This window comes from Poromitra crassiceps (genome assembly GCF_964638095.1).
Source record: "Poromitra crassiceps genome assembly, chromosome: 8".
In the NCBI taxonomy this organism is placed as follows: Eukaryota; Metazoa; Chordata; class Actinopteri; order Beryciformes; family Melamphaidae; genus Poromitra; species Poromitra crassiceps.
The window spans coordinates 17,796,889-17,819,836 of NC_139629.1; the positions used below are offsets into that span (position 1 = coordinate 17,796,889).

Below are 22,948 nucleotides of genomic sequence, written 5' to 3' on the forward strand. Positions count from 1 at the left end.
AGTATATGTTTGTCTGGGGGGCAGTCTTTGTGCAGGTGGTAAATGGTGTTAGTCAAGGTGCCTTTGCATGGAGCTGAGGAAGCTCATGGTGGTAAAGCTGGTGGAGATGTTTGTTGGAGGAGGAGCCGGTCAGAGGGGACCAGTAAGACTGAGGAGGGGCATGACAAGGCAGGGCCGTCAGTAGCACCGTTTCTCCTCTTTCTGTGTAGACTATGCTACCCTACAAGAGTCCCGTCTCCGTACATAGACTTGCCTGTGACTCTGACTCCCAACCCGTCTAAATCAGTGATACAGACGTATGTACAAGTGTCACAGAAACATTTCAAAGCCACACATTGAGAAGAGTTCATAGCTTCTCGACGTCGGGGTTAGAAAGCTTGACGCTGCGCCTCTTTTCATCTGAAGTCTGTGCTGGTGATATTTTTTCCGGGTTAGAGCTCTCAGCCGTCAGAGCGCTCAACAGCGCCACTCTGGCCGAAAGCTCGGTAAAAAATATCACCAGCACAGACTTCAGATGAAAAGAGGCATTTATGAGCAGCGTCGAGCTTTCTAACCCCGACGTCGAGAAGCTATGAACCCTTCTTCTCAATATGTGGCTTTGAAATGTTTCTGTGACACTTGTAAATACGTTTGTATCGCTGATTTAGACGGCTTGGGAGTCAGAGTGACAGGCAAGTCTATGTACGGAGACTCTTGTAGGGTAGCAGTCTACACAGAAAGAGGAGAAACGGTGCTACTGACGGCCCTGCCTTGTCACGCCCCTCCTCAGTCTTACTGGTCCCCTCTGACTGGCTCCTCCTCCAACAAACATCTCCACCAGCTTTACCACCATGAGCTTCCTCAGCTCCATGCAAAGCCACCTTGACTAACACCATTTACCACCTGCACAAAGACTGCCCACCAGACAAACAAAATATATATATACACACACACACACACAACGTGCTGACGAATGAGAAAAGCAGACGAGCACCCAATTATGTTAGGAACCGGCCTCGGGGAACCGGACCGCAACACAAAAATACCCCCACTCTTCCCACTCCCAAGGATGATCAGCCAAACCACCATCACAAGTTCACAAGTAGCAGGTTTAGTTTCAGAGCACAGCATGGCCCCAACACAACTAACCAATCAAACTAATCCCCAACCTTAAATTTACCTAAGAAAAGAAAATGATGGATTAAATAAGAGACACAGCTCTTACCTATAAGCTCCTACAAAATAAACATGAGAAAATGTTACAAAAAACTAAAGGGCTTCTCCCCCTACTTTCTGCTACTTGGGTAAGTGTTATTTACAGTGTACAAAAGTGTAGATCTGGAAGGTAACTATTTACAGTTTAGACTGCACAGGTCTACCAAGATAAAGACACATCTTAATAAAGTTCTGCAGAACTACTCAAGTAGGTCTACACACAGTTCCTACCTGACAGAACACAGCAGTCAGCACAGCAGCCATCATCGTTGGGAATGAGGAGAGCAAGGGGCGACAGGATGGCATCAGCTGGCTTAAATGCTCTCCACCAGCCAATCAGCCAGCAGCAATCTGACACCTGACCAGGCCAATTAGGATGAACACCACCTGCATCTCATTTCTCAATCACACACACACAGAGGAGGAAAGGAATGATGAACACATGAGAGAAATATACAAGGACTGAATGTGAACATTAGCTTCTGTAGCTGTTTATAATGACTCAGAGCTTGGGACACCTTGTATATTAGCCTGTATTATCCCATACATGTAAAAAGCAGCTGTGATGGCAAAAATTAGGCTTACAACATATACAGTATATAAAATATGTGACTGTGTGTGTGTTTTGTACATGATTAGTTCATTTACTATGGGCTTAATTATAAATGAGTTTTTATAAATGTTTTATTTTATTTTATATTACAGTGCACCTGAACGCAACATGCAAGATACCCGCTGAATAAGTGTCCAAATGTTCATGTCATTCTGGCCAATATTCTTCTGTTATAGCATTTCAGTCTGGAATATGGAATATCTTTCAATAATCTTTATGACTAAAAGGCCAAAAATAATCTCATGTGTAAGAAATGGCTGTTCTACATTGAGGTAGAAATTTAAATAATTAACTTGTTGGTTTTGGATTTATTTAGCTTCAAGAGTGCATGTTCGTGTGACCCTCAACACAGGCTTTGAGAATCCCGGCCACTTACTGATACTTATGCTTAAATTAACCCACTCATATTCTGGTTTATTTCAAGAAAAACATTTCGGATAGTGGAAATTCTAATTGGCTGGTAACTTTAAAATCTAGCAGCCATATTGTGGCAGGTGGTGAAAAAAGTTAATTTCAAGCCCTGCAGGGAGAGTGTGGTGACATAGGAGTGAGTGAGAAAAGGATCAAATATTGGTGGTTAAGACTGAATAATGACATCACAACTGTTAATTTTAAATTAGTTATTCCTCTAAACCTGGCTTCAAATGCCCCAATTTTTTCGCGCTGGCGCCATTCAGCCTTCAGCAAAATCTGGTAGCGAGGACTTTTTTTGTGGCCCTCTCTATCATCAAAGTTGCCCATCCCTGGGTTACGGCATGACAATATTTGTTCGCCCCCCGGCAACAATCTGGATTTCTCATGTGGCCCCCCATGAAAAATAGTTGCCCACCCCTGATATAGATGGTGGTGATGATGGCTGATGAGTCAGGGGCGGACTGGGATCATAATTCAGGCCGGGCATTAGATACCAAGCAGGCCAGGCTGATATGGGCCGACGCGCGTGCCGGCGTCCGAAGGGCACCGGCGGAAAATTTGGGGCGTTTGAAGCTCAATTTGGGCCGTTTGAAGCCCAATTTGGGCCGTTTGAAGCCAGATTTGGGTCGTTTAAAGCCAGATTTGGGCCGTTTGAAGCCAAATTTGGGCCAAGTCCAATTTTACAATGAGATGCACCCACTTTAAACCTGAATAAAGTAATAAAACCATGAGTAAACCAGTAGGCGGCGCCTGGCCTGCTGTTCAGTGAGTGGCCTGGCCTGGCCTGCCAAAAAAAAAAAAAAAAAAAAAAAAAAACGTTTTTTTTTTTTTTTTTTGGGCAGGCCAGGCCACCGGGCATTTGCCCGACGTGCCCGATTATGCAGTCCGCCACTGCTGATGACTCTCCTCAGACTGATGAAGCTGATGAATCTGTGAAGACTGGGCGGAGATGGGGAGGTGGAGGGGTGAGGCGGGGAGGTGGAGGAGTGAGGCGGGGAGGTGGAGGGGTGAGGCGGGGAGGTGGAGGAGTGCACGTTGTTGACAGCGGCATGAAGTCGAGCAGATTGAAGTGGACAGAGACTGAGACACATATTTAAAAAGTACAGCAGCAAGATGATTGGCTACCAATGGAGGTGTGTCGCTGTGCCACTGGATAGATGTGACCATCTGATGTAACCATCTGATGTAACCATCTGATGTAACCAGCTCATGTGTACAGCTGATATCTCAATTGACCCGCCTGGAAAATGACTGGTGAAAGATGGACAACACCATTGTTGACGTACTGTATATTTACACTCAGGGAAATGGATAGAATGTGGCATGGCCACCTCCAGTCTCCACTGCGCTGCATCACAAGCAACATATTAGACATTGAAGACATGTCCTCCCCTCCTTTGATTTGCTCTTCTTTCATTGCACTAATGACAAATAGTGAATGTGTGTCCCCTAATGGACAATATTTTGCATGCTTATGCTGTAGGTTGTCATCCTGCCACTCACATCTCTCACGCTGGCTCACTCATAAATTATAATTTACTTGCTGTACACATACTCATCACTCATTCTTCTCCCCTCCTACACTTCAAGATTCATTGTAATAGCCATGGTGAGTAATCATATTACAAATGAGAAATTTGACTTAGTGCAGTATGCAGCGCAGCGATCACACCAATAGCAGAAGATGGAGCAATACAGAAAACAATCTCAAATGATAAAGTACAAAGTAAAAATCCTTTAAAGTGACATAAGGTGGGGGTGGGGTGTGGGGTAGCATAGTGACCGTGGGATCGTACTTAAGGTCCTAAATGAAGTGTTATGCAGAGCTATGACTGCCTGGGACTGATGTAACAGCAGTTGGGGGGGAAGGTTAGATATAGTATTATGGTAGGAAAAAGTGTTGAAACTGAATACATAATAGATACAAAATAACCATAATCGCATCATCATAATCACTCTACATTATACATGAAAAATCAAAGATGTTTAATGTTAAGATGTTTTGTTTGTTTTATTTTTGCTTTTATTTGAATGAAAACACAAGCTCCACTGGCCAAACTAATTCATCCTAAATAGCCTACTAGCTTATTTCCCAGAAACCAGTTTGTGTGTGTTTGCATGTTTATGAACTCTCCACTCCTGGGCTCATGAACTCTGTGGCATACGGATTCTGAGTCACACAATTTTACTGAGTAACTAAGTAGCGAGTATGTTAGTTTACAACAAACTCTGGTTAGTGAATCTCTCCGCTGAAGAGTATGCTTCATCATCAATCATGTTAACATGATCAACTTTCTGTGCTGCGTAAATATAACAAACTCCCAAACTGCATTCTGAAGCCCTTGAACCAAGGCATTCTAAATATCTAAATATAGCCGAAGGACATACTGTAGGAGGAGGTTTCTAGCTTGAAAGGATCTATTTTGAAGATAATCTCGTAGTGTATAGTTACAGGTTCACACTGTGTTTCAGGGTTGCTCTGTGTGCAGATGATCAATCATATCCTCTGGTATGAGAATGTGCACCGGGTTCGGTTATGTAACCCAGGGCAAAGGCTTGGAGCTGACATTGAGGGAAACTGGCCGGCACGTCAATGAATGTCTGCAATCTTTCAGATTGCTGCTAGCAAACTCGCCGTTTCACACACTCGGAACCTGATCCCAGAGAATAGTTTAGTTTGAGCAGAGTGGAGGTGGGGAAAAGAAAGGATTACAGTTGTCACATAGTTGTCTGGATTTTGTCACTTGTCACATTTCCGTTAAAGATTCCGGTAATAGCTACAGTCTGTTTAGAGAGATTGCATAAATAAGTGACATTGCTTTATACAGAGCAGAGTGACGAGTAGTCATGCTACAGCTTGTGTAAACATTAACCCATTGATACCTGATGCAGCATTTGTGTGTGTATCCCTTTAAGACCGCGAACCGCGCCACACACAAATGAGGGATATACACGCAAATGCTGCATCAGGTATCAATGGGTTAAGAGAGTACTCACTCGCATATTCCTATCACCTGTCGTATCAATGCCACCGAATTTGTATCAACTCAAGACATTGCTTTAATTCGATACAAACGCGACACAGAGAGACCTTGTTTCTTAAAAAGTGTTTTATTTTCTTTTAACAACGCCCAATACAGATTTGAAGCAAAACTGGGGAACACTGGTAAATCTCAATCCCATCATGTCTTTGACACCCACAAAAAAGATGAGTTTGAAATAATAATAAAAAAAAAAAAAAGTCATACAGCCCAAAGAGGAGGAAAGAAATTATTTAAACCTCAAAACGGTTGCATGTTTTCCAAGAACAGGTCAAATAAAAATAAAATAATTTGAATAATAAGAAACAAATAAGAGCATGTCAACAGAGTCTGGGGATGTAAATAAAATCAGATAAGAAATGTATTTTTGTAATATGAACCGATCGGATATGAGAGATAGCATTATCAGTTGACCTGTTTTGTTTAGTGGCCTCAAACAAACCAATAAAAGCAAAGATAAATGGCAAATTATCTTTGTGTTTGAGAGAAAATCAACCTCTTCGACAAGTCATTTGGTCAAGTACCTCTAAAATGCATTATACACTTTGCACTTAGTTGTGTGTGTGAGTGTGTGTGTGTAGCTTGTCTGCTTTGCACCAGTTGAGCTCAACTGCCATGGGGGCTGAAAGTAATACGAAATAGATTAGCGAAATAAAAGGCATTGTATTAAACAAAAATCCATGCCAAACACATTTGTTCCATGGTCTGGATGCACAAAATATTATTTTCCAAAGGGATGTTATATATTTGATATTGGCCACATTTCTTTTTTGACGCAGAGCGACATAAATCAAGGCTTCTCTACCATTAGCCCTGTATACACACTTAGACCATTTCCACAATATAACAAGTGGTGCCAAATAATGTCACATTGACGCGTCAATGGAAATGGAAGGAAAAATCAAAATTACGATAGGTTAATGCTCATACAACTAATTTGTTTAATGTTACTTATAAAGATATATGAAACAAAGAGTTTAACTTGACAGCTGTGCAGACCAGAGTACATTTTGGAGGAAAAAATAACATAAAATTGCACATCTAAATTATTTTAAGGCGAGTAGTAGATCTATGGTTGCAATATCTAATTTTTTTATTTGTATTTTATTTTTTCAAATAGACTGGGCATGAGTGGCAGGTAGTGATGTGAGTGAAATAATTTGTACCTTTTCACATCACTTAATAATGCCAAACGTTAATGCTGACAAATCGGGGTAATTCTGGTGGCCAAATGTAGCACACCCAAAAGCTATGTTGTCAAAAAGAAAAGGAAGAAAAAAAAAGAACGCAAATGTTTTAACCAATCCACTGGCTTTACACATCTACTAATCACTTGAGTCATGGACTTGTGAAAGCTGGAATAAGGATGGGCTACGAAAATATAGTTGAGCAGTGGCAACGATGTCTACTACAGCGTTGGCCGCTAAATTTGGGTACTTTTGTCAAGCAACAGCACCACCATTCATTGGCATGTAATGTCTTCTGGAAATAAGAAATTACAGACTATCTGAAACGAGCTGATCCACCCATGTAAACACTTCATGATTTTCTGATACAGAAAAAATCCTAAGTGGACAATGTATATCTATATATATATATATATATGGGAAGATAAAATGTCTCCCAATTGATCTTTAATAACAATATCCATCAATTCAAAACACCAGTTTGCTTTGATATTCTTATGTGGGAACATATTTTATAACAAAATAAACCTATACTGTTGTTGTTTTCATGAGATGGTTGAAAAGGTGTACAACATGCGTCACTTAGGTTGCCTACTCCCATCAATCCATGCTCAGAGTGCTAAAACTTTGATTCTTTGTACATTTCAACAAAGCAGGACCACATGTAGGCTTACAGGACCACATGTAGGCCTATAGGACTACATGTAGGCCTAGGTCTGTAAGAAAGAGTTCTTGTGACTGAAGCAGCTCAAATACTCGAAAGGCTCTGCCTGAGAAGAACATTAGTTTGAAGCAAAAAAAAAAAAAAGACTAATAAAATACTCATCTTTTCCATCTTTATACCAGGTGATAAAGTAATTTGTAATAAAGTATAGGTTACTATTATTTTTCTTTACAAATCAAAAGCAGTTTTTATCTTGGCATTTTGACACAAAATATCCTCTTGGATATTTACACAGGAAAAGATACTTTTCAAGCAATAAAACAAGCTTATATCATGGGTTGCAACAGAATAAAACACAGAATTTTGAAGAAATAAGGGAGATATAGAATTGCATAGCAGATCAGAATATAACTAAACAGGGACTGATCTTTTTTTTTGGTATGGTGCACTTAGATTCATCACTGTGCACATGTTCCTCTATGTACACGATGAAATATATCCATAAAAGTCCATTCATAGTTTTATCTGCCGACAGTAAAGATCAAGTTTAATTCTGCACTATAATGCTCAACGATGGGAAAGCAGGGATCTTGCCATCTTGTCCTCTCTGCTCTTCTGATTTAAGTCCGTAAGAGTCTTTTCAAGAAATCTTTTAAACTTTGTCCAAAGAAAAAGTGCCATTTTGCTACATTTATCAGCTGATCCATGGTCTGCTACTGAACAGTTAACACACGCAAATGTGTTCGACACCCCCCCCCCCCCCCCCTCCCCGACACTGCACAGTTTCCTGATTCTATGAGTTTTGGTCACGTGGACAATCTTCACACACTCGCTCACTCACTGCCACGTACATAGAAACACGTGTGCGTACACACATACACACAGTGGGATGACATGACGGGGGGGAAAAAAGACGACAACAAAAAAGGGGCGACAAGAAAGTTGTGGCCGGTGGGTACAGATCCGTTTGAGAGTTATCTGCTGCGTTTTAGACATTCCAGCTGGTAAAGCTTTGAAAAGAACAAGCACCGTTAGGAAAAGGCCTCCGTGTCCTCCACTGGGGGAGAGTTAGTCCAGCAGCTTCTGCCCGCTCCATCCTGTGCTCCCACCAAACAGCAAAACAGAAATAAATCTACATTCAGACTCGCCGCTGCTCATGGTCGGGCAAAGTCACTGAAATGTTCCAGGCTTTCGTCGCCGCCTTTCCCCTCCGTCTTTAAAGTCTATTTTGGGGGCGAGACGGCCTCGTTTTTTCATCCTCGAGTCCGAGTACATGTTTACCATCTCCGCTCTGAAGAGGGAGGGCCCGTCTTTTCTCCTGTCCGCTTTTGGGGGACGTGTCTGTCCCCCACCCCCCCCCCCCCACCCCTCCCCCGAGTCCCTCACCGTCTCTGCTGGGCGTAGACGGGGTACGCTAGCGTCACATTCAGAGAGTCATTGTGCTGGACCAAAGACGTGTGCTGGTAGTGAAGTACGAGTTCTTTCAATGAGCTGTACAGGTTGTAAGGCTCGGCGAAGCCATAACCTGAGGGTGTCTTGTTGATGACACAGTGCTTCACCTCACCGTCCACACTGCAGAGAGACAAAGACAAGGAGGGTTATTTTTAGAACGTGTCTGATCTCTAAAAATATCTTTCTCTCCCATTTTCTCCCCCCGATTGTACTTGGCCAATTCCCCCTGCTGTCCCGGTTGCTGCTCAACCACCTCTGCTGATCTGGGGAGAGCCGTATACTGGCACATGCTCCCTCTGATACATGTGCAGTCGTCGGTCTCTTCTTTTCACCTGACAGCGAGGCGTTTCACCGGCAGGACGTAGCGCGTGGGAGGATGACGCTATTCCCCCCAGTTCCCCTCCCCGCTAACAGGTTCCCCCGACCCACCAGAGGGGGCACCAGTGCAGCGACCAGGACTCATACCCCACCGGCTTCCCACCCGCAGACACTGCTGATTGTGTGTGTTTAGGAACGTCTGCCCAAGCTGGAAGTACCCTCTAACACTTCTTGCATAGGTTGATCAAGCGTTAGCTGGTTGAGTATATACAATAGATACATACACAACGCTGCAGGCGTAGCATCCCGCTTTGCTGCTGTCTCGAACCAGGAATGTTCCGTCTCTCTTGCCCTGGAGGAGAGCCTCGGCCTGTAGTCGATTGATGTTCCCCAGCTTCCAGGAGCGTTCGTCGTGGTGAGGAAGGTCCTCATCATCGTCCACCATTGAATATTGACTGGAAAAATAAAGTGACACAGATGAATATACCATTCATTTTGTGTGCGGTATTGGACACGGCGGTTAGCTGGGTGAAATTCCAAAAGGTCTGTGATACGTACTCTTCTGTGGTCTCGTTCTTGATTCCTAGCCACTCGTTGAGTTTCTTCTGTCTAACTCCCTTCTGGGTCAACCACCTAAAAGAGAAAAGACAAGGACAATCCATTAGAAACCAGGACGGATAGAGTTTGATTTTCCCAACAGAGATGAACACGTCTTAGTGACAGTACGAGCTGACTGTACTTACATGAGATACTGGTCTCTGGTCTTGCGAAGCTGGATGAGGTCAGGTTTGATGCTGTTCATCCTCTTGTCGATCTCTCTGTAGTCTGCAGCCTGTTTCTTCAGATCTTCCTCCAGGCGACGCTTGCTGTCCACAATCTCACTAATCCGGGACTTCAACTTCTCATAGTTGCCCATGATTCTGAAATCAGAAGATTATGACGTCTATCAGAGTTTTGCATATACCCAACTACGGTAGCTTGTTTGTCTCTGCAGCATGTGCTTCTTTCCAAGTGAAGTGGTTAAATAAAATAAGCACTCACCTCTGGATCTCCTTGTCATTGCCTTCTCTCCTGAACTTCTCAATGTACTCCTTGCTGTACCGTTCTTGGGTTTGGCATTGCTCCTCGAATATCTTTATAGTCTCATTGAACGCCTCTATAGCTGTCCTTTTCATTTGGATTTCCTGAAAGCAGAAACACAGTATTAGTGTATGCCCCTCCAAATATTTCACAGTAGAAAGTCTTGATTATGGGTTGATTGTTAAGGTTAAGGTCTGCAACGGTGGATGGTGCTTACTTGTGACGTTCTGGTGTACTCCTCATACAGGCGGTCATACTCCTTGTTCTTCTCCTGGTACTGCTGGTGGTACTCACACAGCTTCTTCCCCACAGCCTCAATGTTGTCCTCTTTAACCACCTGATCCTGGGGGGAGAATCATAACAAACAAATGCATAATTGTCCAGTTAAAGTGCTTTGATATACGTCCTCCCCCCCCCCTCCCCCCGCTTTATTTCATTTTCTTTTTGAAATATCTGTGAGCTTGAATTGAGCCGGCAGCTTACCTGCTGGTGTTTGGAGACCGGGTACTGCAGCTTGACGTCTAGCTTGGGGTTGTACTGGGCCAGCGACTCGTTGCGATAGTGGTTGATGAGCTCCACGACAGAGTTGAAGGTCAGCGGGTCTGAGAAGCCGTACTTCCCGTCTCGGTGGAAGATCTTGATGAGCTTGTTGTTGCCTCCTTTCCTGTAGGCGAGAAGAGCAACAGAGCCGGTTCAGCTCATGTTCTATAGTTGAAGGTAACGAACGAGAGAAAGATGTTTTCAGATCGAGGGAGAATAAGGACTCACCTCAGGGTGAGAGTGTAGTCTCCGTGCATTTTCGTCGAGGCGTCTCGGACCAAAAACGTACCGTCCGCGGTGTCCCTCAACTTCTCGTTGACCTCCTCCCTTGAGATGTCTCCCCAGTACCATTCGGCGTCTTGTAGAGCCATGTTGTTGTTCATACCGTTGTTAGTCACAGGTGGAGGCTTGGATGGCTTTGGAGGTAGGGCTGTTGAGGACAAGAGGAGAGAAGACCGTCTATAAACATCGAGTGGCATTCGATTTGGGCCTACACACGTTACATTAACCGGGTGGTGAACTTAAATGCAATGTTGTCTGGTTAGTGTCGACACATTAAACGTAACACTTTGCCTGTGCGGGGGGGAGAGGGCTCTTTAACCCACCACCGCTATTACCAAATTCAGAGATTTGCAGTATCATTTACTTGACTTTATTGGAAATTTAACTAGACAACACATCTGAGGTACACCACATCTTCAAAGGGGAGTTTCATTCACTTTCATCATCTCTGCAATATCACACACTCCCTGTGGCTTGCTTCATCACGCGTATTATCCTTGATTCAATTGGGTTGAAAGAATGTTGGCCCTCTCTCCATCAGTGAGGCAGTGGGAGGAGAAGCGAAGCGTGAGTCAAGGAGAACGCATTTCATTCAAGTGGGAAAAAAAACTCTCTATAAATATGACTAGCCGCAGGCAGAGACACAAGCTTATCATAAATCATGTAGAGAAATGAGCCCGTCTGTGAACACAATCACACCAAAGGGAAAGCAATGAATGATTAAAAATATTAAATGGAGCACCTTTACATTTAAATCGAACACCGCCGTGGAGCTTTGGGGCAAATTAACACCCGGGTGAACACAGGTACCCCCTACCAAGGTTGCCACGATACTAGGATTTCTAACTTCGACACAATACCCAGGAAAATATCGATATTGTACCATTTCCGATGGCACGGGGATGAAAAATGACAACGCATTATTAAGGTTAAAAATCAACATTCAGCGTTAAAAAATCAATTGTTTTCGTGTTAAAAATGTTTAAATATTTTAACATGAAAACACAATTTTGAAGTTGTCTGAGATCAAACAATACATTTTTGATCGACAGGTGTCAATCGCTGTTATACTGCACAAGCATGTGAAACATCATATTGGCTCCTCCCACCTCTTAGCAACTAAGCAAAAAACACAGAGACAGAAACTAGATGACGCACTGCAGGGGGGAACCCCGGTGCGAATAAGAGAGCCGGATGGACAGACAGACAGACAGACAGACAGACAGACGTGCACTTTTCCATAACGTAGGTCCAACATAACTAATTCAAAACGTTGCATTTACACAGCAGATTACCTCTGCTCTAGTCATGAGCCTATCAGAATGTTTTTAGTTTGTTGAAGCAACAGATATCCACCAATCATAAGGGAAAATCAGCAGGGCTAGAGTTAGTGGATTATTATTGACAGAATGATTTTATTCGCACATTTGAGCTGAGCATCTGGTCGAGCCTTCTGACCGGGCCCGGACAATGCATCTGAAAACTGACAACCCGGTCGAAAACCGGGCATCTGGCAACCCTACGATTATGTTAGCTAGCTCTATATTATCTTGGTTAGCTAGCTAAACTAAAACGGCTAATGTGCAGGGTACATCAACATTTATGATAACTGTTTAACGCTTTAGTGATGTTGAAATGGGAGCTTTTGCTAACCTCTCCTCTCAAAATTCTTTATATATAAAGACCGATGTTTTGCCAAGTTTGAGGTGTTACCCCCTTTGTCGGCACTCGGCACCACTCTGTAGCGTTGTTTGCTGATTGAGGCAACGACCCAGCTGACTGCTAGTGAGCGGATGGGCTGTGGGCAGTGGTCCGAAGCCTGTGTGTGTGTGTGTGTGTGTGTGTGTGTGTGTGTGTGTGTGTGGCTAGTAGAGACAGACATTCTTCATTGAGGCAAAGCACTGCTGCTATACTGTTGCAAATGAGTATCAGTTAAAAAAAAAAGTTGATCAAGTAAATATCAAAGTATCAATCTTTTTGACAACTCCTAGCCCCTGCAAATGATTGTAACGGGCAAATTAAAAAAGAAAAATCAATCAATCAATAACTACATTCTGTTGAAAGCCCCATCACCAATGACTTCATCTTCATGTTCAGATCATTAAATCCCTATTCCCTCTCTGCTCTGAATCCACGCTCGGCATATTCCAGACTCACAGATCCTCGTATGGTCAGGTGCTCCTGCTGTCTCCAAGGGAGAAATTGTGTAACGGAGATGACGTCATCAAAACGCACTAACTGCTCTTTTGAATTTTAAAAAGGGTGGCTTACATCTCTGCAGGGGGCTAGCTCACAAACAGACTTTTCCACAGCAGAGCTAGCCTAGCAACAGTAGCAGCGCTGAAATGGCAGGCTATTTCACAGCAGAGCTAGCCTAGCAGTAGCAGGCTATTTTTAACCCACAAATCTGCACTGCCTTTGTTCACCCCCCTCTGCAATAGCAGCCTTTCTGCTGCAATGGACCTTGCAGAATTGAGCACATGGAGACAGCGAGCCATCAGTCTGTCATCAGTCAGCCATCGGTCCACTAGTTAAAACAGCCACAGTTGCGATATGATTCCAGGAGATTTATGATCTGTGCAATACACTCACTACCAAACAAAACCAATTCATGAAATCAAACTATGTTTTTTGCTGCACTTTTCAGCAGTGAGCAGGTTTGCCTATCGACATCTTATCTAAAATTAACTGGCTTCAGATCAGATCAGATGAAATCCTCAGTTCCTAACACAGATGAGTCATTTCAGATGCCAAGTCATCTGCAGGGACCGTCGTTATATAAAACAGTAGCTTAGCCCGATAGCATCACACTCCAAATCTTCCAGAGCTCAAAAGTACCCATTCGACTGTCTGTTAAAACAAAATGTAGCTCAAAAGGCACAATTAGCCGTTTCTTTTGTACAGCCACCTAAAGAGCCATCTGAGAAGCCATTAAGGGCAGCCTGCTCAGTAACGTGTTACATCACTTACCACAGCCAATCACGTGTTACATCACTTACCACAGCCAATCGCATGAGGGGTATGTCACCAACCACTCCTGCATCTTGCATTTCCTGCGAGCGATGAGGTCATTCTGAAAGCCCCGCTACCTTTTATCTCCCTGCTTTCAATGCCTTACGAAACTGCAGCTAAAGAGCTACGAGCTAAAATAAGTCAAGATTCTCTTCAGTATCCAGCATGTTGTCCTAGTATGCATCCCTCTGAAGAGCCAAATGCACAGTATCTCCTCACTAGTACAGAGGGAGGGTGGTGGAGGACCTGCAGCCTGTTCTGTTCTCTTCCCCTGTCATCCGCTCTCTCCCTAGCTGGGCTGCCTCGCTCTCTTGCAGGTTGCTCAGCCCCTCCTCCCCAGTGTGTGTCGTGCAGAGGTTTAGCCCCGCCCCCTGCTCTCTCTCTCTCTCTCTCTCTCTCTTGCAGGTTGCTCAGCCCCGCCTCCCGGCGGGTGTCGCGCAGAGGTTTAGCCCCGCCCCCTGTTGGCACCCAGACAAAGGCAGCTCTGCTGCAGCAGCACGTAGGCAGGCCTACATTATAATGCTTGGCCCCGGTCATCAATGGCACCCGGAGCTCCAAAATGCCGCCTGTAATCCCACAGTGTGACACGCAGGAAATCCAGGGAGACATCTCTGCTATGCCGAGCCAGACTGAAATAGACCCGAGTTCTTGGTAAGATTTGAAGCGAAGTCAAGTGGAACGAACACACTCATTGTCATTCTAGGTTTTGACTGTGAGAGGAGATATTGGGACTGGGCTTGCCTCCCATACCCAGTTTGGAAGTGATGAAATTTAACCACATTTATAGCTGCAAGTCAGCCAGAAGATATTAGAGATAATGTATGAATGTGCCAGTTACATCATGGGCAAACAGATCTGTAAAGACTACACAAGTGAACAAACATCAACTTTTTAAAGGACACTTTAGGATTATGTACATATACTGTACATACTACTTAGAAAACACAATACTCATATAATGCAATATTCATTATCCATATACTATCCATTAATTAAATATTGCCAATGTTTAAAGGCCTCTTTGACTAGTAAAGATGTTTTTTTTTGTTTTTTTTTGTGTCAATGGAAAGTCGACTCCATACTAAGCTTAATCAGCATGCCTCTTTGGCCACACAGCAATGCAGGGTGATATGTAGCCTCTGAGCACAGCTAAATGTAATGCAGGGTGATATGTAGCCTCTGAGCACAGCTAAATGTAATGCAGGGTGATATGTAGCCTCTGAGCACAGCTAAATGTAATGCAGGGTGATATGTAGCCTCTGAGCACAGCTAAATGTAATGCAGGGTGATATGTAGCCTCTGAGCACAGCTGAATGTAATGCAGGGTGATATGTAGCCTCTGAGCACAGCTAAATGTAATGCAGGGTGATATGTAGCCTCTGAGCACAGCTAAATGTAATGCAGGGTGATATGTAGCCTCTGAGCACAGCTAAATGTATAGCTGCAGCCCTTGGGGGGAAAATGCTCACTGACAGCTGTGGCTCGAGGCCTTGAACAGCTCAAACCTGTCATTCTTGTTCTCGTCCTCTCTCATGCCCTGGCCTGGTATTTGTTACAGTTATCTTTTATTTCTATCTATTTCAGCGCTGCTATCCCCGTCTTAGCCTGGAGGCAGCGCTAGCGGGAAAGCGACTTCATTTCACCATCGTAATAGGTCAATTGAATGGATGGATGGAAGGAAGAGTGCGGGTTATCCAACTTACATTGCAGATTGTGCATGTTTTGGTGAATCGCCAATCTCTCCTTTGGAGCTTCTCTTTCATTGCCAAAAAACATATTAAATCCAACAGAGCTGCTTGCGAGTCCTCCAGTCAAGCTCCATTTCATAGCTTAAGCCACTGGCAAGTTGAGTAGAAGGAGAAGAAGAAGGAAAAAAGACAAAGTTCTCTAGAGGGTGACGGCTTTACGTGCTTCTTAATGAAATCCAGGTAATCCGCTCGCTGTGTGAGGCAGGTGCAACGTGCCGACTGCCTAGCTGCCTGGGTCAGCTCCTGATCTGAAGAGTGGTGTGAGTGTCACGCTGGGCTGGGCTCTCTCTCTCTCTCTCTCTCTCTCTCTCTCTCTCTCTCTCTCTCTCTCTCTCTCTCTCTCTCTCTCTCTGCGCTAGGCTGAGCCCAGCTTGCATTGGGGGCAGCTAGTTAATGATTAGCCTAGCCGCTCCGCTGTGTGAGCGCTGCCTGTTCTGAAAGCTGCCACTCGTGCCAACGGCGTGTGTGTGCGTGTCTCTCTTGGTCTCGTTTGCTCTCTCTCTCTCTCTCTCTGTTTGTAATGGAGGAGGAGGAGGAGGAGGAGGAGGTGGTGGTGGGGGGAAGGGGGGGGGGGTGTTCAGTCTTATGATTAACTTGCAAAGTTTTCAAATATTTGCTGAGCTGGGCACTTTGAGGCGGGGAGGACATGTGGAGAAGCAGCCAGGGGGGAGGGAGCACTGACGGGGGGGGGAGGGGGGCTTTGGGGGGGTGGGGGGGGGCGGGGGGGAGTGGCCTTAGAAACTAGAGGCGGCCGTCAGTTAACAAGAAGTGCTCTGTGGAGCGGGCCCACTTTCCAGCCAACCAAATCTAAGTGGGCCTTTTGTCGCTTACTTAAAATAGGCACCCAGTAACTGGGAGGAGGCACACAGACACCCGTCCGCACGCGTGCGCGCGCGCACACTCACACACACACACACACACACACACACACAGTCTCATTCACAGAAACACACATGTAGATACAGTATTCTCCATATGCTCCAACATCCAAGAAAGCATCCACATCGATAAACACTCTCTCTCTCTCTCTCTCTCTCTCTCTCTCTCTCTCTCTCTCTCTCTCTCTCTCTCTCTCTCTCTCTCTCTCTCTCTCTCTCTCTCTCTCTCTCTCTCTCTCTCTCTCTCTCTCTCTCTCTCTCTCTCTCTCTCATTTTGTGTGTGAGAAATGAGAATAGTGATTCCATTTTGACACATCTGATCGGTGTCACATGTGTGCTAAGGTGATGCGTGCGTGTGTGCGTGTGTGCGTGTGTGTGTGTGTGTGCGTGCGTGGGTGCGTGCGTGCGTGTGCGTGCGTGCGTGCGTGCGCGTGTGTGTGTGCGTGTGTGTGTCCGCCCATCCATCCATCCATCTATCCAGCCAGTCAGTCATCCAGTCAGCCAGCCACAAGTGGTCGTGCAGGTGCAAATGAGTGACAGCTGAGCGCTTGCCCTGCATGGGAACATTATAAATAGCCTTAACAGGTAATAAAATGTTGAAACAGTCACAGCCAGACCCGGGGGCCTCTGGACCAGCCAAAGACAAGGCTTTTAACTAGCACTGTAAAAACACGCCAGTGCCACGCAACGCTCTGCACTCGCACACCACCACCACACCGCCGGGCCAGCACACCGCCCCCACCGCCAGGCATGAAAACGCACTTTGTGTAGATCTGTGTGTGTGATATATGGCCAGTTAATACCATCACCCATGCAGAAACCTGAGCTGCGAGGAAAAGCAATAGTTCAAGCGAGATTTAAATCACAGACGTTGTGTCTGTGTGCAGACACAAATGAGGCTAGACAGGCATGCTACATGGAATTCGCCTGTAATCAGCCTCAACAATTTACCAATTGTTTCAGCTGAAAGTAATACAGAGATGCAAAGAAACAAACACCATTTGAAATATTTCTTTTACAGAGTGGTTAGTTTTATATCAAACAAATGCCTGCAGGAACAGCGGCTATTTCACTCTTCTGTAACAGAAGACATTAAAGGGATACGAGAGGTTAGGCCATTTGTCATATTGCCGATGTCAAAACTAGCCCTACAAAGAGCGGTAGAGCTCTCACTGCTACTTAGCTTAGCGCTACAATGGCAGTCTATGGAACAGCCTGCCTACTCCCGTTCAGCCGCCCAAAATACACAGTCCAACACCCACATGTACTGTACACGTTGTGACTCGTGTACTCACCACGCCATGAAATAATAAGCCAAAGTTACTTGAAACAGTCATTTTCGTAGTAAATCCACACACCGAAGAACTAACAGAGTATAACCGAAGTTACTTCCTCGTTTGCCATGATGCGCATGCGCTGTCTGCGGTGCGCATGCGCTGTACTGATGACTGCAGAGTGGTTAGTTTTACAATACGATACGATATTATATAGATTCTTTGGACAACAATACGATATTAGCTCCAGAATGCAGCCTGTGTTGTCCTACAGTAGACCTGCAGCAGTAGAGTTTAGCTCCAGAGTGCAGCCTGTGTTGTCCTACAGTAGACCTGCAGCAGTAGAGTTTAGCTCCAGAGTGCAGCCTGTGTTGTCCTACAGTAGACCTGCAGCAGTAGAGTTTAGCTCCAGAGTGCAGCCTGTGTTGTCCTACAGTAGACCTGCAGCAGTAGAGTTTAGCTCCAGAGTGCAGCCTGTGTTGTCCTACAGTAGACCTGCAGCAGTAGAGTTTAGCTCCAGAGTGCAGCCTGTGTTGTCCTACAGTAGACCTGCAGCAGTAGAGTTTAGCTCCAGAGTTCAGCCTGTGTTGTCCTACAGTAGACCTGCAGCAGTAGAGTTTAGCTCCAGAGTGCAGCCTGTGTTGTCCTACAGTAGACCTGCAGCAGTAGAGTTTAGCTCCAGAGTGCAGCCTGTGTTGTCCTACAGTAGACCTGCAGCAGTAGAGTTTAGCTCCAGAGTTCAGCCTGTGTTGTCCTACAGTAGACCTGCAGCAGTAGAGTTTAGCTCCAGAGTGCAGCCTGTGTTGTCCTACAGTAGACCTGCAGCAGTAGAGTTTAGCTCCAGAGTGCAGCCTGTGTTGTCCTACAGTAGACCTGCAGCAGTAGAGTTTAGCTCCAGAGTTCAGCCTGTGTTGTCCTACAGTAGACCTGCAGCAGTAGAGTTTAGCTCCAGAGTTCAGCCTGTGTTGTCCTACAGTAGACCTGCAGCGGTAGAGTTTAGCTCACAGAGTTCACCCTGTGTTGTCCTACAGTAGACCTGCAGCAGTAGAGTTTAGCTCACAGAGTTCAGCCTGTGTTGTCCTACAGTAGACCTGCAGCAGTAGAGTTTAGCTCACAGAGTTCAGCCTGTGTTGTCCTACAGTAGACCTGCAGCAGTAGAGTTTAGCTCCAGAGTTCAGCCTGTGTTGTCCTACAGTAGACCTGCAGCAGTAGAGTTTAGCTCCAGAGTCCAGCCTGTGTTGTCCTACAGTAGACCTGCAGAGGTAGGAGGCCTCCACGCCATTCTTCAGACTAATAATAGCTCCGGTCTCTCACTGTTCAATTCATCTTCTGCAGCCACTCGCTCAAACTGCTCGCTAATGGTGCAGTCTTAGGGCATGCATTAATACATCCTGCCACCGGGCTCACATTTTCCACAGGGTATTCATTAGAGTGGAGTCGAGCTTTTCAGTAAATAGCACGCTACCGCAATGCACTGATGAATGAACATAAACCGACAATAAATACACCAGAAGCTTTAAAGTTATTGGATGGTGAAAGCAAAGTCAAGCAAAAAATGTGATACAAAATAAAAAACTAATAATAGTAATTAAGTTGTTATAACTACCTGGAGCTGCCGGAGTTTCACTCCATTCACTGGTCACCAGAATCTCGATGATCTTAACGTGAGCATCCAGGCTGGGTTCGCAGCTGTGGGGGAAAAAGACAAGTCAAATAAAGTCTTCATTTGCGAGCCCAGGTAACCGCCCCTGCTTCTCTGCTTATTCTGCCGAGGTAACCGCCCCTGCTTCTCTGCTTATTCTGCCCAGGTAACCAGGTAACTGCCCCTGCTTCTCTGCTTATTCTACCCAGGTAACTGCCCCTGCTTCTCTGCTTATTCTGCCCAGGTAACCAGGTAACTGCCCCTGCTTCTCTGCTTATTCTACCCAGGTAACCAGGTAACTGCCCCTGCTTCTCTGCTTATTCTGCCCAGGTAACTGCCCCTGCTTCTCTGCTTATTCTGCCCAGGTAACCAGGTAACTGCCCCTGCTTCTCTGCTTATTCTACCCAGGTAACCAGGTAACTGCCCCTGCTTCTCTGCTTATTCTGCCCAGGTAACCAGGTAACCGCCCCTGCTTCTCTGCTTATTCTGCCCAGGTAACCAGGTAACTGCCCCTGCTTCTCTGCTTATTCTGCCCAGGTAACCAGGTAACTGCCCATACTTCTCTGCTTATTCTGCCCAGGTAACCAGGTAACTGCCCATACTTCTCTGCTTATTCTACCCAGGTAACCAGGTAACTGCCCATACTTCTCTGCTTATTCTACCCAGGTAACCAGGTAACTGCCCATACTTCTCTGCTTATTCTACCCAGGTAACCAGGTAACTGCCCATACTTCTCTGCTTATTCTGCCCAGGTAACCAGGTAACTGCCCCTGCTTCTCTGCTTATTCTACCCAGGTAACCAGGTAACTGCCCATACTTCTCTGCTTATTCTACCCAGGTAACCAGGTAACCGCCCCTGCTTCTCTGCTTATTCTGCCCAGGTAACCAGGTAACTGCCCCTGCTTCTCTGCTTATTCTGCCCAGGTAACCAGGTAACTGCCCATACTTCTCTGCTTATTCTGCGCTGCTCTCAGACAGTTGGGAATTCAGGCTCAGCTGCTGTAATTGCACAGCACAGCTGGCAAATAGAAGCTCCAACCTGAATCCTTGCACGACTAAAATGCATGTGTGCCTGGCAGGCTAAACACAGGCAGTTGTGTGTGTGTGTGTGTGTGTGTGTGTGTGTGTGTGTGTGTGTGTGTGTGTGTGTGTGTGTGTGTGTGTGTGTGTGTGTGTGTGTGTGTGTGTGTGTGTGTGTGTGTGTGTGTGTGTGTGTGTGTGTGTGTGTGTGTGTGCGTGCTCGTTTGAGCGTCTGTGTGTCTCAGCCGTGGCATGATTGAGCATGTAGGCGTGGAGTCTGTCTGCTGTGTGTCTGACGGGCCTGACCATGTGGTCCCGCGAGGCAGACTGTGTGACACCCACCTGGCTGCCTGTTGTCTGAAAAACACGGGGCTGAAGATCTCGCCCAGGGCCCTGGCAGTGAGCAGGTTCTTGGGGCCGTGATGGCACACCCTAGCGAAATGCCTCAGCAGGCAGTGGAGAGTGAGCCAGTACTGGGCGGGCAGGCTGGGCGAGCTGGCGACGCGGCGCAGCAGCTGGGCACACTCCTCGGCGCTCAGCGCCTCTGTTGAGATAGACGACGAGAGAGAGACAGCAGAGAGGTCAGAGACTAAAGCGAAAAATAAACAAAAGCCTACCATATATTTCATTCAGAAAAAGGGGCCAAACCCTACATCACAGCCTTCCTCTGTCAGAGCCAAGTACGAAAAGAAGAATCGAATGCGAGCAAAAGAAGTGAAAATGTGTCTTTAAAACAATGAAGAGATGGAAAGAAAAAATGCTTCATGTGCAGTTGGGTTTGAAACCACAGTGAAGATTGTGTGGTTGACAATGAGTGTAAGGTACACTGGCAGGTGATTGGCTGAGTGTAAGGTACACTGGCGGGCGATTGGCTGCCGGAGAGATGCTAGAGATAAACTTTCAGGCTTGTTTTAGTTCCTATTAACCACAGATATCCTGTTTCTGGCCCATGTGACAGCGAGAGAGAGAGAGCTTAACGCTGCGGAACGGGTGTGTGCGGTGTGTCGATCTATCTGTGTCTGCAAGAGAAAGCAGAAGAGGAAAAAAAAGGCAGAGAGACAGTTGAAGTTAGAGAAAGAGAGAGAGAATAAAACGCATTGATGAAACACACATGCCTACAGTGAGAGAAGAAGAGAGAGCACATATCAGAGATTGCACAAGAAGAAAGAGACAAACTCTGCAGGCCAAAGGGTGGATATTGATACTAGGACTAGGTCGGCTTGTGGGTTTGTGTTCAAAAGGTACTGGGTGTTCAATAGCAGGCCGGGGGTGGATTAGGTTAGCACCTCTGTTTAACTAGACACGGTGTACCTTTGAGCAGAGGCACGGCCCTGTGTGAGTCAATATGCAAATAGCACCATTCTGGAGGGCTTCCAAGCGTGTTCATTAAAAGGCCGCATTTAGAAGACAGGATATCGTCGCTGTGAACCATTTTTTAAGCATACTCTGAAAAGGAGGAAGTGATAGGGGGCTGCTGCTGTGTATAATATCTCAGCGGGAGGAATACAGTTAAGCGAGGAGTGAACAGTGAGAATTGGGAAACTAAATAGTCAATGCCTTCATCGAGCTTGAAGAAGTGCCCCCCCCCCCCCCCCACACACACACGCTATGGGACTCCTGTCACCGAGCCAAGCGAGCCGTAGAGCCTCCAGGACAGGTGCGTCTCATCAGCGCACCGATCCTGAGGCAGTACGAGTGCTGAGCTCCACGGGTCTGAGTCCCCCCCTAATCAATTATTCTTGTGATCGATTTGACTTATTTATTCATCGTTTTATTTTGAAAACGTGCCCCCCGACCGATTCGTCTATCTATTGCTGTGATTTGGTAACAGCCAGGCGTTGTATGGGCGGGTGTATGTCCCACTGAGCACTAGACATCACTTCACCATCACGTGTTTATGCTTTAGCTCTCATATAGCTCAGGATTTATGGGGTTATGTATGGCCCAGTTTTAGACCAAGCAGTAAATACATGATTACATTTAAACAATGCATACACAGTTAACACCCTCGCCCCCCATATACCCATGAAGATGTGGTGTGAGATGTAGACGTCTATATTAAACTTTCACATTCAAACCCTACGTAGCTTTAGTGATGACGTCTAAACACCATTTAGATCTCTTTCAAACACCCAATCGGCATGAGGTTTCTCAGTGGCATGTCTGGCGTGCTCTCACCTTGGGCAGCGTGGACCATCTGAGCATAAATGGCAGTGGGGACGACAGGCTGGGGGAGGTCCTGCAGGTATCTACGCATACCATCGCACAGGAGCGGAAGTTCTACCTGATCCAGGTCTGCCAAGGAGGACTCTGAAGGGAAAGCACACAGGGACACAGGCTTAATGAAAACTAAAACTCATTTCTCTATCTTTAAATTGAGAAAAAGCCTGCCGAAATAAATAATGCATGGTTGGACAAACCGTTTGAATACACGGTCTACGCAGCACATGGCCCACCATGCAAACTACACGGTCTACGCAGCACATGGCCCACCATGCAAACTACACGGTCTACACAGCACATGGCCCACCATGCAAACTACACGGTCTACACAGCACATGGCCCACCATGCAAACTACACGGTCTACA

The 22,948-nt window shown here is 45.7% G+C and overlaps 1 protein-coding gene across 1 annotated transcript in view; it reads right to left on the bottom strand.

The window, feature by feature from the left end:
• Positions 1 to 8,495: 8,495 nt before the first annotated feature.
• Positions 8,496 to 22,948, bottom strand: part of pik3r1 (phosphoinositide-3-kinase, regulatory subunit 1 (alpha)) — a gene marked incomplete at its 3' end in the record, with an annotated part of 37,718 nt that continues 23,265 nt past the window's right edge. The window contains exons 5-15 of the mRNA XM_083642106.1: positions 22,538 to 22,669; positions 20,702 to 20,903; positions 19,304 to 19,386; positions 10,732 to 10,933; positions 10,447 to 10,627; positions 10,181 to 10,306; positions 9,925 to 10,067; positions 9,627 to 9,803; positions 9,442 to 9,516; positions 9,168 to 9,338; positions 8,496 to 8,685 (exon numbers count right to left, since the gene is read on the bottom strand). Coding sequence (XP_083498232.1) covers positions 8,496 to 8,685; positions 9,168 to 9,338; positions 9,442 to 9,516; positions 9,627 to 9,803; positions 9,925 to 10,067; positions 10,181 to 10,306; positions 10,447 to 10,627; positions 10,732 to 10,933; positions 19,304 to 19,386; positions 20,702 to 20,903; positions 22,538 to 22,669 — 1,682 coding nt within the window. The remainder of the gene's footprint in view (positions 8,686 to 9,167; positions 9,339 to 9,441; positions 9,517 to 9,626; positions 9,804 to 9,924; positions 10,068 to 10,180; positions 10,307 to 10,446; positions 10,628 to 10,731; positions 10,934 to 19,303; positions 19,387 to 20,701; positions 20,904 to 22,537; positions 22,670 to 22,948) is intronic.